Source organism: Anolis carolinensis, chromosome 2 (assembly GCF_035594765.1).
Source record: "Anolis carolinensis isolate JA03-04 chromosome 2, rAnoCar3.1.pri, whole genome shotgun sequence".
Taxonomy (NCBI): Eukaryota; Metazoa; Chordata; class Lepidosauria; order Squamata; family Dactyloidae; genus Anolis; species Anolis carolinensis.
This window is the reverse complement of record NC_085842.1, coordinates 267,887,013-267,904,954: the sequence shown is the minus strand read 5'-3', so window position 1 is coordinate 267,904,954 and position 17,942 is coordinate 267,887,013. Positions and strand designations below refer to the sequence as shown.

General features: G+C 38.8%; 1 protein-coding gene across 4 annotated transcripts in view; it reads right to left on the bottom strand.

Moving 5' to 3' along the window:
• Nucleotides 1–134: 134 nt before the first annotated feature.
• mcc (MCC regulator of WNT signaling pathway) overlaps nucleotides 135–17,942 on the bottom strand; it is a 252,256-nt gene continuing 234,448 nt past the window's right edge. For all 4 annotated transcript variants that reach the window (XM_062972174.1, XM_062972175.1, XM_062972176.1 and 1 more), the window contains 2 exons: nucleotides 6,243–6,365; nucleotides 135–5,598 (listed from right to left, as the gene is read on the bottom strand). In XM_062972174.1, the coding sequence (XP_062828244.1) occupies nucleotides 5,418–5,598; nucleotides 6,243–6,365 (304 nt within the window). In that variant the 3' untranslated portion in view covers nucleotides 135–5,417. The remainder of the gene's footprint in view (nucleotides 5,599–6,242; nucleotides 6,366–17,942) is intronic.

Genomic DNA, 17,942 nt, shown 5'->3' with positions numbered 1-17,942 from the left:
TGTTTTTGGAAACAAAAGGGGAAGTACATAATAATACAAGTTAGGAAAGCACATTCCTATCCTAAATGTTGGCAGTAACCTGTAACTTGATCAAGAAGAAGAAATACTTAAGGATGACCCATAAGAATGGAGACTTTGTGACATTTCGGCATTAGAAATTTATTCAGAATATAAGAACATTTGTAAAAGTATTATAAATGCCTCTGTATAAATAAATGCAGTTTGTACAATTCTATATATCAAACCAACACAAAGTAGCTATTTTACAGCAGCTAAAGAACTGAAACTATTGGAAAAATCAGAAAAAAATGTTTTTTTCACTGAAAAAAATGTCAATATAAACAGTAAACCAATACTGACATTTATGCAAAATGAATATGTGCTTTGTAAAGAACAATACATTCAAGCTGGTGTAAAAATGTTTATACCTTAGCTGGAAAAATAAGAGTTGGAACATGTTCCATGGGCCGTATGACAAACTCATCAGTTTCTAGACCCCTCCTCTAATAACACAACTGAACTGGTCACATTTAGACAAAAATGACTCAACTGACTTAGTTTGCCATGGGGAGGGAACATTATCATTTAATACATGGAATGAATTTTAGAACCGGATGAACAATATGACCTCAAGTCACTACAATATGCCCATCTGCCGGATGATGCTTGGCATGTTGGGCACAGAGATTGGTCTGGATCCTGACTTTGCTCCTTTAGGCAGAAATATCCTTGCTTAACACATGCAGGCTGATGGAAGGACTCTTTTAACTGTTCTTCCTGTTACCACAGCCTTTTTGTCAGGACAGATCTTTACTGGAAACAAAGCTTTCCAATTGACAAAAGGATCTCTCCCACTTACAGAAAGCTATGTTAAATTTCAGCCCAGTTTTAAAAACAGTTGCATAAGTGAGTTATTTTTGGTATTTCCTCTTCAGTTATACCATCTATTAAGAGCTAATAACATACTCATACACCCTATTAATCTAAAATTCACAGTCCTTTAGTCTGTCGGTAGATATGTCTCTTTTCTACCACTGAATGTCTACCATATTTTTCCCTCCAGTGACCTGACTGCTACATGGTGGTGAAACGCTTGCCACTACAGCTGCACACAACAATACAAGATTTAAATACCCCTGAACGTTTGTTTTAAGGTCAAAATTTCCCTCCGCCCAATTACTCTAAATTGGCATTCTTTCAGTATTGTACTGAAGGGTGGAAATTCTGGCTGTCCTTTGCAGCTTCCTGGCAAGGTTACGTTCAGTAGCTGATGGAGCATAAATCTCCAGCACTGTTCTTCCCCGTGGCTTGAGCTGGGTTCCAGCTGCACAGATGCAACTGAAAGGTACTTGGAAGCCCCTGGCGACTGACGGGCTGTTGGGACACGCTCCAGTGAGTTGAGTGGGTAGAGGGAATTGCACAAAAAGGTATAAGGATAGCTACTTCATGAACAAGTTAATACACTCGTTTAAGGAGGCTCGTGTCACCCTGTATCACCAACATGGACTATTTCTATACCTTGCCACAACCAAGTGATTTGTACTGAAAACACAGTTGACAACTGGTGGCCTGAACAAGGTTATATTTGATTCTTGCAAAGGGAAACAGAATGCATTGTCTTCCTACACATTGCTCTAGCTAGTTATATCAAGACACTTGATTCTCTTTACCTCTCGATCCCTGTTTCAAGGGCCCCTTCTACACTGTCATATAATCCAGATTATGAAAGCAGATAATCCACATTACCTGCTTTGAAGTTGATTATATGAGTCTACACTGCCATATAATCCAGTTCAAAGCAGATAATCTGGATTTTATATGGCAGTGTTCAAGGGGTCTAAAAGCAATGCTGTTTCACCTTGGGAAAAACCAAAGAGGAGAAACTTGACAGATGCTTAAATAGAGCTGCCCCAAAGAAAACCATTTAGCATGAAAATGCTGGGATGGAGAAGACACACTCAAAGTTTCCCTGCATATGAACCAGGGACAAGGCTTGCTTTTTAAATTACTAAGTTTTAGGCCCAACTGGAAATAAGCTTTGACATCCATGACATCATGAATCCTACCGACATTTCAAATAGACCTCCGCAGTAGCACCATTTGCAGGTATGTTATTTATTTTTAGTTTAACTTTTTGTTTTTGCCTTGCATTGTTATGGGAGATTATGATTATTATGTTTATTTACCCCTGCCTTTTCTCTCCACAAAGGAGACTCAAAGCAGATTAATTTCTTGATTTTAAATACCGTAGGCCTTTGGGAATAGTGGGCAGGTATGGTAAATGCTCATCTGCACTACAGAATGTTACTGGTAGAATTTTGGAGATTTGTAACTGATGAGACTCAAAAAGAAGAAGAAAGATATGAATATAGCCAGTAAAGGAAGACCTTCCTTACCAATACAAGGAAAGACATCAGAACAGTATTAACTGCTATGCTTATTTAAGAAACAATGCTTTAGGCCATTAAACCCAATGAACCTAACTAGAATAAAAATAGAATAATAAATGCTATGTAATGCAAATGTGAACTTAAAAATAGGAATGACTTGATTTAATTCACAGACTATCACTTGTGTAGTATTGACAAAAATATAGTGATGACAAGACTATGGGATGTCCCAATTGTTGGCTACATCCAGCTCATATCATACCTTAGAAAGATTGATTTTTATTCTGGGGAACATTAGTTCTTAATGTAGGATAGATTTTACTAATAAATGTCCCATCAACTTTTGATGAGAAGAAATTATGTTACATACACATTTGCCTCAGCAATATTTTTGCTATGTTGGAAAATGAGCAGAAAGGTGACAAATTAAGGTACAAATTGAATGAAACACTGATTACTTAATAAAGTAGTTGCTTAGCCATTTCAAATGCACACACCTCTGAAAACATTTCCTTACAAACAGGATCCCTATTACAGGCAGCTGTGCAACTCAGGGTACAAAACAAAAACAACCTATCCCAGAGGTACCAAATACCCCACCTTATTTTAAAAATATATGATCAGTGGCTCGAACATTACAGCACAAGAAATAACAATCTGAGTCTGAAAGCTCAGTTTGAAAAGCACTTCATATCATCTTCAGTGAAAATATATGGAAGAATGCTAGAAAACCCTAGCTGGTTATTGTATTCAAATTGCTAATTTTATTGCAAGTGGTCTAAGAATCAAAGTGCAAGAAAGAAAAAGAAGATCCTTTAAGAACAAGGCACCACAATGTGCCATAACTCAAGACATTCCTCTCTCTTGGTTTACCAGAGATCAGTGTTTATTCTTCCATCTGACATGCCAGAGAGTTATTGCTGAATCTATAACTACAAGAGAACATTAATAACTGGTTGCATTTAATAGAGACATTGGCTGGAATTCATGATCATTGTTATGAAGAGTTACACATTCAGGACTGGTTTGTAGTGACAATTTCTGCATATTCAATAGCATGGAGAGTGTGTAGGGATTTAAAGTCTCCCAATCTAGACTTAATAGGCAGCTGCCAATGCGAGTAACAGAGGTCTGTTTTCTTGTCAGTTGGGACACAACAGATTGACAGTTCCATCTGACTCCTGAAAATGATCTCCAAAGCGAGGAGGAATTACCATTGGGGTCATGCTTGTGACTGTCACACTGGAGATAGCTTGTGAGAGGGTGGTGGAAATATCAAATACATCCCTGAATTTTAGGAGAACAGATTCCTTTTGCTTGTAGTGGCTGCTGCCTGGTAAGTCAATACTGGTAATGGGTTAATCCAAGAGATATTTAGCTATGTGATCAAGATAGGTACATAACTAAGTAGCTGATCTAGAACTGTTACCATTCTAGTTTTATTTATTTATTTATTTTAAAATGTAGACAACTATTTTGCATGATGGTCTCTGCCTATTGCTCCTTCTACAATGGTTTTATCAGGCAGAGTAGACTTGCAATTGAAAGTCAATTTTGACAATAGCTTTTTAGGGTGGACATGTACATTCATTCAATCAGGCACATTCTTTATATCCTAGGCTTTTTAAAAGCACAATAACATAAGTGAAGTTTGATGAGTTATTTTGATACTGTACAGCAAGGATGTAGTGAGTTTGATGGAAACTGCTACAAATGTTTTACAACAGTCCTCGGAAATCAGCTGCTAAGAAACGTGTCAGTCCTGACCAGCCCCGCACCATACTCTTTCCAAAGGGTTTAGCTGTAAAAATGCACAACACCTACAAAATTAATATACCATCTCATGACCAAGATGTAATGACACTGCACTGACAGGAGAGATTCTCAAGCTCTTATTTGTTTTTCGAGATTTTGGATTCCTAGACATTTCAGACAATGCATTGCTCAAGAATTCTGTAAGATGATGGCTCAAATATATGGGGGGGGGGGGCAGAGTTGGAGAACAAGTGTACTGATATGTATGTTTAGATACATAACTGAATGGTTATTGTCAGAATATGGATTACATTCCCTCCACAAATTAGATTTTTGGGAGGCAACAAATTCACTAAAGCACACCACTTTAACTCTGGAGCACTTCTACCTGGCTGCTTCACCAGCAACAGCAGTTAGCAAAACATGAAGGACAGACAAGCATCACATAAAAGACAACAACGATGGTGCACTATTCTAGTTGATTCTGGAACTTGCAAACTACTTGTTCTGATCCACCTGCATGTTGGGACTGAAAGCAATATGCAAGAGGATTGCCAAGAGCTTCCAAATTGTAGGCTATCAGGCATCAAGTGAGCACACTTCAAAAATTCTTAAAAGCAGCAGGTAATGCAAAGGCAGTTTAAAACTGAAACAGACTGTGGATGGAGTGTCATACTCTCACGGCATGCATGCGCTGCTGCTTCCTTAGATGCCACTTACGGGAGAGTGCCAATTCTTAGCGCACTCTATAATCACAGACACCAGCTATCAATAAATGAATGGCCACCGACTTTGCAAGTGGCTGTGCACTGTCAGCCTAGAGGAAAAGATGAACAGCAAAAAGGAGATGGAAAGAAGGAATGCTGTGATCCAGATGAAAGCTACCTGTGTGGTGATATTTGATCATTTCCTCAAAATTACAGTGGACTCAGAAGGATGTGATTGATGAAAACACAAGTATTCTTACCCATACAAGTCTGGAAGAAGAAAAAAAAATGTAACACAGGAACAAAATAATTACATAGAACCTTGATAAACAGATACATTTACCATCAGGCACTGTCTGATTATGCACAGCCATCCCAAAAGCCTTACTCCTTTTGGCTCCTGTTCATGATTGCATATTGTCGAAGCCCAAACTGGTCTCTGATGCACTGTCTTCCATCTTGGCCCAGGCTGTCTCTGGTCTCCTTTCGCACCTACCATATACAGCGAGTCCTATAAGGACTCATATTTTCAATGGCACATTGATTCCTTTTTTTATCATCCCTCTTAAAGTGATGTTTCATTGGTGTGGGGTCTTGAATTCTCTTCTTCCAGCAAAGCAATTCTTTGTTTGAGCATTCTCACTTGAGTCTCATGCCTTTCGACCATTGCCATCATTTGGGATTCCAGTTTCTTCAGTTTGTTTTGATGCTTTTTCTTGGCTTTCTCATAAGCAGCCACAAGGTTACTGTAAGAAAGATCAGCAGTTGACATTAGAGATGCAGATTTCTATTTGACACTGGGTGGAATCATGCTCCATCAGTAACGGATGATCTTAATGGAAAGTATGAGAAGAGATTTTAATTTTTAAGACCAGGCTGTTGAAACTATGTTCTCTCAATATTGATTTCAATTCCCCAGTCCCAGTATAATGGGAGTATGCTCCATATTGCCTGTTAGTGAGTCACCATTAATTCAACTAACCCAATATCATCAACACTCAATAGGCAGCATCTCTCCATGTTTTCATGCAGAAGACTATCATCAGCCCTATCTGGAGATGTCAGGGATTAAACCTGGGACCTCTTCTACACAAAGTATGCACTTTGCCATTGAATTGTGGCATGAGCACCAAGTAGGGACTCAGTTCCCCAGTCCTTCACTGCCTATCAGTATATTTGTCCCAAGTTGTGGTCTGCTTCAAGGTGTATTAGCAGACTGACAGGCAATCCCTTGCATATTTGGGCATTTATAGTCATAAAGTAAAGGTAAAGGTTTCCCCTGACGTTAAGTCCAGTCATGTCTGACTCATTTATAGTCATAAATGTCTCTTAAAAAAGAATGTGGGGAAAAGTATACAAATGCTGACATTTACTAGGGCAACCACTTTACCTGTTTGCTCTTTTCAAGTCATTCACGAACTCTGCAGATTGCTGGTGCCGGATTTCACTGCTTTTGGTCAGTCGTTCTAAGGCACTCACCAGCTCCTGGACTCTGGCTTTCAGCTTCTTTTCTCTGAAAAATGCAAAGCAAACTATGTTTAGCTTACAAAATGCAAGTAAAGAACCTAAATTGCAATAGGAAATGTAGCAAAACAAATGCACAACTGGAAATTACAGGAGCTCTTCTGCTAGTCTGGTGGAGACAGTATATAAACACACTGCTAAAGGCAGAATACACACTTCGTTTTCTGGAGTTATTTATTGATTTATACTCCCCTTCCCCCCTAAATAGGACCCAAAATAACTTAGAATGTAAACCAATATGGAGTATAAAAGTGTAAAAAACAGTAAGCGATACATCTAATTAATGTACTACTTTTAAAACATTAAAATAAACATCATATACTAAAAATTGCATGCTCAAATTGTACACCACTCCACTCTGGTCAGTCAAAGTCTGTTCAAAAAAGTTTGCCTTCTTGTCAAAAAGACAACAGATAGAAGGCAAATAAAATCTCCCTTGGAAGAGGTCCAAAGCATAGCAGCAGCCACCAAGAAGGTTCCCTCCCATGTTCTCCCCAGCTGAGCCTGCGCGAGTCTTAATGGGGAGAGAAAACCCACCTCGGAAAACCAGAAGACCTGGGCAGGCTCATGTGGGGAGATATGGCCTTTTGGATAGTTTGGAACTAAGTCGTATGGGGCTTTAAAGGTCAAAAACATGGACAAACTGCTAGTGAAGCTGTTTCAACATGAGAAGGGACAGTGCTTCACTCTCTTCCTTGCTGTTAATGTAGTGCAGCGGTGAGAAAAGCCCAGTCTATGGGAAGCATGCACAATTGGGACAGCTGGCCTTCACTAGTGTAGCCAAAATAACCAAAGTGAAACATTCACACATTGGTCTCCTGGATCTAAAAGGTACTAGGGGAACAATCTCCAGAACCCCAGATACAGGAGGGAAAGAATGTCATGTCCAATGCTCTCACATCTTGAGTGTACTGTATGTATAAGCAAATGTGGGAGCTACGGCCTTGAAAAACTCCTACAATGCTAGCTTCACCCCAAAAAAGTGAAGCAGAAAAATCCTGCAGAAAAGTTTGTGAAAGATGGAAATGGCAATTCAGAAAGGGGCATCCCATAGTTTTTGTAAGAAAGGAAGAAAAGAGCTAACTGCTAGGATTTGATTGTCACTACAATGAATATGGGTCTCTGTTCCAGTCCTGGAAGTAAGATTTAGAATGATCTTCTTTGAAAAGAGTGATATAATGAAAATGAATGCTAGAAAGGAAAGCCCCTGCAGAGTCTGTGAGAGCTCAGTGCCACTTTCAAGGAGCTGAAAAATAAAAGCATCTGCCAGCTTAATTTGACACAGCCTGTACTGTCTCTGCATAATATCCACTTTTTTGTGTTTTAAGTAAAGTGTAGCCCTAGACTGCCTTTGGGTGGCACTGCTCTACAACGGCAGAAGAAGCCTCAAGCGCCTGCAGTTGTTTGAAAATAGACTGATCTAGGCAAAAGACTGCTAAAAAGGTATGGTAGAAATTAGCAGTTTTGAACTAGTCAGCTTATTAAATGTGTGTTACAGATACGGGCTCAATTATTGTAATACCTAACTCATCCGAGGAGAATTTCCCCCCTCTCTTGATACTAGATTTGGCAGTGAAGTTGGAATATTTGAGGGCCCCTTCGTCTACCCTTGGAGATATTCTTAAGAAACCAATTTGGGCATTTTCACATTACACACATGCAACATAGCTGCATGCTATGCAAGTCAGAATGAACCTCCAATGCAACAGTTTCCAGACTGCAAAGCAAGTAAAGATAAAGGTAAAGGTGTTCCCCTGACATTAAGGCTAGTTGTGTCCGACTCTGGGGGTTGGTGCTCATCTCCATTTCTAAGCCAAACAGCCAGCATTGTCTGTAGACACCGCAAGGTCACGTGGCCGGCATGACTGCATGGAGTGCTGTTACCTTCCTGCTGGAGCAGTACCTATTGATCTACTCACATTTGCATGTTTTTGAACTAGGTTGGTAGAAGCTGGGGTTAACAGTGGGAGCTCACCCTGCTCCCTGGATTCAGGCTACCAAACTTTTGGTCAGCAAGTTCAGCAGCTCAGCAGTTAAACCCACTGCATTACCAGGGGCTTCTCTGCAAGCAAAGTTCAACTATATTTAGCAGTTTCCTGGACTGCAAAGCCGAATTCAATTGTGTCATCTTTTCTTGTCAACACACACAGATTCAACAATATGTTTCAAAATTTCTTCTTTCCACTTTCCACTCTGCTGGCTGACAATGCAATAAAACATAAAAATAAGACACGCTAAGTTCAAACAAAAAGATGGGTAAGAATTGAAAATTCAATAAATGAATGGAACCACTATTCATGTCTAAAGGAAAGTATGAACTGTCAAGAAACAAAATAGACAAGACTCCTAATAAGAATATTAGATAATAAAAAAGATCAGGTATTTGGAAAAGTGATAATAAATTTTAAAAATGGCATAACAAAGATAGGGGATCTTTTAAATATGGATGAATGGGGGAAGTTAAAGAGACAAATGTGGAACAAGCAATTGGTTGTTATGGCATGGATTGTCACAAAAGATCACAGAGTGGAAGAAGAAGGAAGGTCCCAAGACTGATTTAGATCAAATATTACAATGGAAAATAGAAAGGGAAAAGAATTATGGGATTCATATATGATAAATGACTAGATAACCAATATAATTTGAAGTATGGAAAGAGGAAATACACTGTAACCAGAACTTAGAAATGTGGATAAATTCAATAAAAAAAACCAAAACACTTAATGATCAATGAGATACAACAGAAAACACTGACAAAATGGTATAGGACCGCCCAGCAAATAGCCCATATTACAAAAAGAACATCTAAAAGCTGTTGTCATGAATGTGCGGAAACGGGAACATTTATTCATTAGTGGTGGGTCTGTGCAAAGGTACAAGAATTCTATAGAAGAATAAAAGGGGAAATGAAGGAATTATTAGCAAAAATAGAGTGGAATAAGAAACAGATTGTCACTCTGAAACCGTAAGGGAAAAGCAGCAATAAAGATTTTGCTGAGATGACTAAATATATGCTAGTTGCGGCCCAAGCCATGGTCGCCCTGGGATGGAAAGAACATAAAAAATGGGATATACAAAATTGGTATGAAAATTCAGCAGACTTTATGCGTCAAGATTACATCATGGTTAGGAAAAATAAATATACCAATGGATACCTCAGGAGGAAATGGGAAGGGGAATGGGAGAAAGTGACAGCCAAGGCAAAGGGCAACAGAAAATGTAAGAAATGTAAGACAATCCTTACAATTCAACAAACAGAATGAACGATAAAGGAAATGTATGACTAGTTCCGAAAGGAGGGGGCGCATGGGAGAGGGAGGGGGAAAATAGTGGAAAAGGGATGGATACGAGCAGGGGATGAGGGAGATTACATATGAACTTTTTTATCACTTTTTTTGTTAAATTGTTAAAATATATAGACCATATAATTCACCTATGTTACTTTCTAAATTTCCTCATAAGGAAAAGTGATTATGTTATACTAGGCATGAGCAAATATCGTCCCTCCAGATATTTTGGACTTCAACTTCTACAATTCCTAACAGCCTCAGGCCCTTTCCTTTTGCCCTTGAGCCGCTTAAGGGGGAAAAGGAAGGGGCCTGCGGTTGTGAGAAATGGTGGGAGTTGAAGTCCAAAACACCCGGAGGGACGATGTTTGACCATGCCTGTGTTATACTCTACTTGTTTGACCCAAATAAATAAACTAAAAAAAAGTTCATACAACAGTTCAGCGTTGCGGAAGCAGAGTTACTCACATATAGTTGCACACATGCACTGCACATTGATGCACACTGTTCGTGCAGATTTCAATGTGAATTCATCTGCCCAACATTGCAATTCATTAACAAAGTGATGTTGTAACTGTCAATTGTGAAGTTACGTTTTATAAGCTTAATGTAGGATCTTGTCTATAAATTAGAATCTAGTTCTTTCACAGATAATTCTTTTTCCTTCCAAAAAGACTTTACAAAGTGCACACAAAGACAAAAAATCCTTGTGAAGTAGCCTCATGCGTCATCTTCTCTCCTGAAGCTGGAGGGCTAATCAGTTAACTTTTCAGCTGTTAGGCTGCCCAGGGACAGACACAGGACGTCAATCTAGTATTAATCAAGAGCCTCAGGAGACCTAGCAATCCCTGCCCATCTGAAGACCACCAGTCTCACTGCTCCGCCCCAAGGGTAATCAAATGTATCAACTGGTGATGGAATATATATGGAAATTAAGCTGCTACTCAGTTACCAAGAACTAGATTTTTGAAATAGTTTTTCTTTTAAAAGCATGCTTTTCAAAAATTACAGAGCTGGCTTGTTCAGTTTAATGGATGCTTCGCAATTTTCCTACAGCAAGTGTCTCTATGTAAAAATAAACATCTTGGAATACAAATGTTTATCATGAGTTTCCATGCCCACACGTTTTAAAACCAACCGCAGCTCAAACACATTAGAAAAAAACTCTCAATGACGCATTTCAATTGAGCGCCATTTTATATAAAGTATACCATATTTTACTATGCCATTGTACAGTTGAGCACCATTTTATACAAGGTACTCCATATTTTACTATGCTATTGTATATAAATGGGACAAGCATCCATGGATTCTGGTATCTGCAGAAGTTCTAGAATCACATACCAGCGCACACTAAAGGCCTATCTGTATATAGAAAAGGCACTAGAACAGAAAATGATATATCATGTTCCCTTCCTTCTCTAACACCGCCCTTTGTTATATACAAAGTGCCACTGTTCTTGCATAAGTAAATAAAAACACTTCACATCTTCTAAAGACCACTTTAAAACATCTTCCAAAAAGTATCCAAGGATAATTTCCTTTACAGCTTTCACTTTTGTTACAATTTGAATTTTAATGATGAAACAGATAGGTGCTCTTTTTAAAAACACAGTGAACATAGTTGATGCTGCAATCTGTTCTGCCTTTCTATTTTTATTTTGCTGTTCACACATGCTCCATAAGGCATTTTGGGGACAGCTGCTGCTTATCTTGCCTGTTGTAGGCAGACACAAATGGCTATAGTGTAACCGATTAGTACATTCCTCGCAGTTATTGCATCGTTTTCTGCAGGTATGCAATGGTCAGAGGCGTTGGCTGGGATCTGCCTGTATTCTGATGACAGAAGGACTCTTCTGTTATTCCAGTATATGTCTGTCAAACAAAAGGCTGATAAATTCTATACCTAGCAGCATGTGAAACGTATTTGCACAAACAAGAAAGCAAGGATTTGTTACCAATAGCACAAGTTCTCTAAGTGAGGGCAATAACGCAAATATACAAATCCTAGAATACTATCTGCTATTTTATAATATTCACAAAGTCTCCTTTGCAGCTTCTGTCTTAGTAACCTTTTGGTGGGAAACTGGCCTTTCCACTGCCAGGTGCAATGGACTCTGTGCCCATCAAGGGACTAGGATGCCTTTGGGCAAAGGAGAGCTTGAGTGAAGATGGGATTAATGAGGAGGCAGGGCTCCCTCAGTCCTGCAGATGGCTGCCCCATTTCCCGATGTGCTCCACAGCCTCGATTGCACTCTGTCTCAGGACTTGGCGCTCAACTGCATCAGCGCCCCCAGGGTCCCCCGCTGTTTAACGTACATGGTAATTAGGTCACGGAAAGAGTGAAGAGAGGAATGAAGGCTGGCAAGAAGCTGTGAACACAAAGCTATGGGAGGAGCAAATGGATTTGCTTTCATACACAATTTGGATTGGCATCTGTGTACAAACTGCAGGGTAACAAAACTGACAATTTTGCTATCACTTTTAAATTGGCACTGCATGTTTTATGGGATGTTTGCAGCACTAATCAGAACAGCTTTTCGTTCTGTTGATTTTGGCTGTGCATCCAGTTTGAGCATCTGTATACAAGCGTCTTTACCTATGGTATAACCAAGAGTGGCTCAAGTTGAAAGGAGAGGATACTAAAACAGGAAACAATGCTTAAATTCCTGAAGAAATCTTTTTAAATGGCAGCATGTTTTGTAGATTATTATGTTATAGCCCTCTGAATGACATTAAGATCAACCGTCTGTCAACAGTTAAACATGATCTTACATCCAGGAAATACAGAAATGTTTAAAAGTAGCCCAGATAAAGTTCTGAAATCTAGACATCAGAATCACTTGTTTAATGGAGGTTCAAACATTTTGGATAGTTTGGAAGCCTCACAAAATACAATAAAACAAAAGCAGAAAACCCTCTCTCTATATTTTTCTTTTGGTGAAAATGGAAAGGGGACCATATCTGGCCAAAATAAAATTTTAACACAAACCAAGTATGGTCCAGAGGACAGAGAGCTTCTGGACTTCATTGTTTTAAAAATTAAAATGTAATTGTTAATTCCACTCTTTTAAGGAGCTCAGTGGAGTTGTATCATCGTATAACCATCTGTGACCTGGTATCGGTGTATGTGAGTTGTACACAGTTACAACATGTCTGAGTGCGAGGGCCCACCTGCATTTTCCAGGTCAAAGACCAATGTTCTAGTCATTGGAAAACCAAAGGGAATAGATCACTTATAGTGAACCAGTGAGTTATCTTTAACAGAGAGATACAAGTGAGCAAATGTAATCAGTTTCTCTGTTCAAGATCTAGGTAAGCCCTAGAGGTCAATATCCCACTGCTGGAATTCACCAAATCTCTTCAAAATGGTTTTTTGTTATTAAAAAAACTTCACAAGTAGCCTGAACTATATTTAAAGGGGCTTTTTCTTAGGGGGAGCGTCTTTTTTAACTTGAAAAAAGCATGGAGGTATTATTTAAAGGGAAAACTAGTTCTCTTGGAAACTTTTGAGAACAGTAATTCTCCTTTTTTCCCTTTTGCCAATTTTATTTTCTCTCTGGCAAGATGGAGATGAACAGAAATGTGAGTGGCATTTGATTTCCTGTTAGTAAGTGACATCCATAGGGATACCAAGGTGCTTGCTTATAAAGCTATTGTCCTCCCAACCCTGTTATATGCCTGCGAAACGTGGACTGTTTACAGACATCACACTCAACTCCTGGAATGATTCCATCAGCATTGCCTCCGAAAAATCCTGCAACTCTCTTGGCAAGACAGGTGGATAAATGTCAGCATGCTGGAAGAAGCAAAGACCATTAGCATTGAAGCAATGCTCTTATGCCATCAATTCCACTGGACTGGCCACTACACTTGGAAGGCCATCATACTCGGACAATGAGGGATCGCCTAAGTAAGTAAGTAAGTAAGTGACATATATAGGTGTAAGGTGCACTACATATGCATTTTTGGACAATAAGTGTCATATCCAGATGATGACATAACCAGAGTTGCACGTGTAAGACCATTTGTGCTTGTTGTAGTACACAGAGTAGCATGCGAATAAACAATGACTCCACGCATTTCCCTTGCACATTGGAAATGCACTATGGTTTGTCAGTCAGGCACATTGACATTGATGTAAGGGTTGCATTCAGTGGCAGATATTTATTCTGTGCTGAAGCAGTGTAGGATCTCGCCTCGTGATATAGATAATATGTGATACAAATCACAAGCAATAAAACTAAGAATTTCATTTCACCTTATAGCCAATGAATTAGATACCACTGTCAGCCAATTTCTACCTCATCTCACCTTGTTGCATGTCTGGCAAACTAAAGGAGACATGTTTCCGTGCTTCTTTGGTCTCCCTGCTGACATTTCCCCAAGACTAATGCTGAACAGAATGGATGTTTTAGCAAGACAAGACACAAGTCTCCAGGGAAATAACCCGAAATCACTGTTTTTCCTTTTTGCAATCAATCTGTAAGTGGAATTTGGTAAATAATGATTTGTGTAGACTTGAACTGGGAAAATGAAGCTGGATAATTTTGTATTCTGTATTTTTAAACTTGGGCACATCTATACTGACCATTCAGTTTCAAGCTGGTATTGAAGAAAGTAGGTTTTGCTGTGCAGATGATTACACAGGAAATCTTGAAACCAGTTTGAGGCCTGGATGGTGATTATATATAAACACAAAGCACTAATGCACATTAAGGCTTTCTTATGCTCTCTTTCATGGGTGTTTGCTGTCTTGCTGTATTCAACCGTCTGTGTAAATGAGGCCTTAGTAGTCATCTACAATGAGAGCCAGCATGGTAGAGATTAGGACTCTGGAGACTGGGGTTCAAATCTCCATTCAGCCATGGAAACTCACTGCATGACGTTGGGCAAGTCGCACACTTTTAGCCCCAGAGGAAGACAAAAGCAAACTCCTTCTGAACTAAGATTTGTAAGATAACTTAGAAATTACTTGAGGGTACGTAACAACAACAAATCATCTATAGCACTATATCAAGCATGGGAAAACTTCAGCCCTCCAGGTATTTTAGATTTCAACTCCCACAATTCCTAACAGCCTACTGGCTGTTAGGAATTGTGGGAGTTGAAGCCCAAAACACCTGGAGGGTTGAACTTTGTCCTTGCCTGCAATATGGGCATTGAATCAGTATAAATGTTCCTTCACATACATATAAATGTCTATGCAGTGAATAGTAAGGTAGGATGTGGTAGGATGCACGGGAGGAATATTTTACTTCAGTTCTGTCTGCATTTAAGGATTAACAGATTCTAAATGTTCCTCTTGTTCTCATCAATTTTTTATGGAATTGTAGAAATCCGAGACAGACCATCCCTACAAAAGCCCCTCTATTAGATCATCTCCTCCTCAGCTCTGCCAGGGCCTGATTGTTCCCTACAGGACATTTCTCTCATTTTCTCCTCCCTGTGGAGTAACTGCTATAACTACTCCTGACCTGTTGGTGAATTTATTAAGGATGAAGTCCAACAGGCACAACGGCAATGTCAGAAACAGCCTGCTAAGCAAAACCGTCACCAAATGGACAGTGAAGAAAACACGATCCCAAAGTCTGCATGTTCCTCAAGGGATAATGCTGTAATTCATTTAACTATCCTTCAGACATTTCCCTTTTTTATACACAGAAAATGCCATGCTGAAAAAAAAAACACCTCTTTTCTTATATGGCTTGCAATTTATAGCAGTATGACATGATATTCCCATGATTTAGTACTCACATCTTAGTTCAATTTACACAGCACGGTTTGTCTGTTGATACATATTAATATAAATCACTTTTCCTCTACAATTCTTACTAGTGGAAATGTTCTAATATTAGTGAAGGTCTGGCTGAAATAAATGTTAAAAGTACACGGTCAACCGAGACACAAAGCTATATTATGAAAGATTTTCATCATGCTATACCACTGGAAATTCAGCAGCAATGGTATCACTTCATAAAGCAAACCAGCAAATGAAATGGGATTTTGGGTGGGGCAGAGTGGCACTGTATTTTTCATGTTAATGACATTCAGTTTTAGTGGGATATCAACAGAATATTTAGGCTACGGAAGACACGCTACCTGGAGAAAAAAATATCCTAAACAATGAACGCTTTATATATGTGTAATATTTAGGATTGTGCCATTTGAGAATTTCCACTATTTTGTCAAGGTATATATCCTACCATATGAAAAATTATTTCAACAATCGGTGCTTTAGGAACACAAGTCCCTTCACAAGGCAGCAACTAAGTGCAAAACAAAACATGATGATACATCTTTCTGCAAAAATACAAGGAAGCCAAGGTTAAATTAAAAGTGGGTATTAGGGCTGTTACAATGTTAAGACCCAAATGAGCATGAACTCCCTGCTCTTGGTCCACTTTTATTTCAATACCAGGCTTTTCTAAGCCAGGCTCTTGGTGGATAGAAAAAAGAAGGATGAAATTACCTACATATCTATGTCCTTGTCACTACTGTTTACAGCTAAATCTTGCTTTAGTGATTTTACCATTAAAAAGCAGCAAGTACTAAGCATAGATGGAATTGCTTCATAAGATCTCGCTTGGCTTCTATTAGCTGCTTCACACAAGATGGAACTTCCTACACAGATGTGACTGCAGGACATTCAACTCCTTTGCAGAGCCTGGAATTACAACCTTCAGAAACCCAAAACAAGCATAGCCATGCTAGCTGAAGAGTTCTAGGAGTTGTATTTAAAAAAATAACATTATTAAAACATCTCTCTAAACTTTCTTGTCCCTTTTAGAGGAAAGCCCATACTAATCAACTCCTAAAATAACTGGGTAATGATGTGTTTTTCTTGCCATCACAATTCAAATTGCTGGCTTTAGCCAAAGGCCTAAATGTTTCTGGCCCAGCTTACCTGTCTCAAGTTATCTCCCTTTATGAACCATCTCAGAATCATAGAATCATAGAATCGTAGAGTTGGAAGAGACCTCACGGGTCATCCAGTCCAACCCCCTGCAAGAAGCAGGAAAATCTCATTCAAAGATAAAGATCTTTCTGTGGAGGCCCTGCTCTCGGTCTCACCTACTTCACAGGTGTGGTTGATGGGAGGATAGACTGGGCCTTCTCAGTGGTGGCTCCTCAGCTATGGAACTCCCTCCCCAGCAAAATTAGATCAGCTCCCTCCCTCCTGACATTCAGAAAGAAATTAAAAACGTGGCTGTGGGACCAAGCCTTTGGACAGGAAATGCAGTGCAATTAGTGAATACGGAATAAGCACAATTATGACCAGAATGCCTCTGAGACAATGATTTTGAATTGTGTTGTTTTTAACAATTGATTTTATTGTGAGATGTTTTAACTTTTTGGGTTTTAGTGTATACACTGATTTTATTTTATGTCTGTTTTTGTGGCATTGAATTGTTGTCTACTTGTAAGCTGCTCTGAGTACCCTTCGGGGTGAGAGAGGGCGGGGTATAAATATCGCAAATAAATAAATAAATGTTCTTCTGTCAAAAATTGCCTTTCTTGTCTCTCTATTCCATCTTCATTAGTTAGAAGCACTATTGTAAGAAGAAATAAATTCAAATGCTTCAGCAGAAGAAAATGAACAAAATCCTAATATCATAGATGGGCAATATTAAGCAGAAGCAAAGGGTTAGTAGATGATATTTCATGAAGTAGCCATACAGACACAAACTATGTCTTTGCTCAGCCTGACTGCACTGGTCAAATGTTCTATAAGAGCAACCAGGAGCTATAAAAGCAAGAAGTGCATATAATAATAACACAGGCTTAATTGAGACACCAATGTTATGGACACTGAGTTGAGAATAAGATGGAATTCTTGCTACATCTACAGTTTCATAAGTATGATAACTGCAATCAGGTTCGGTATTTTTGAAGCTGAGATCAGTAGACAAACTGTCCAAAGAGTATCCATATATACTCATGTATAATAATAATAAAATTAATAATAATAATATATTTATATCCCGCCCTATTTCCCCAATGGAACTCAAGTTCTCTGTCAACCATTTCTTTCCCCTTGATCTTCATTACTGCCCTTCTTTAAATTTGCATAAGCATATATTACACTATGTAACATGATTTTTGTTCCTGGGTTACAAATTTTATTTCCTAATTGATTCTATCACAAAAAGATGGAAAATGTTTATTAAACAGCAAAAACTGTGTTTTTGCGGGACATCTTTCAGCACATTTTGCTATTGTTTTTCAATGAATATCTCGTAAGAGTTTCAACCAATTTAACATAGTTTGTGGCAGCC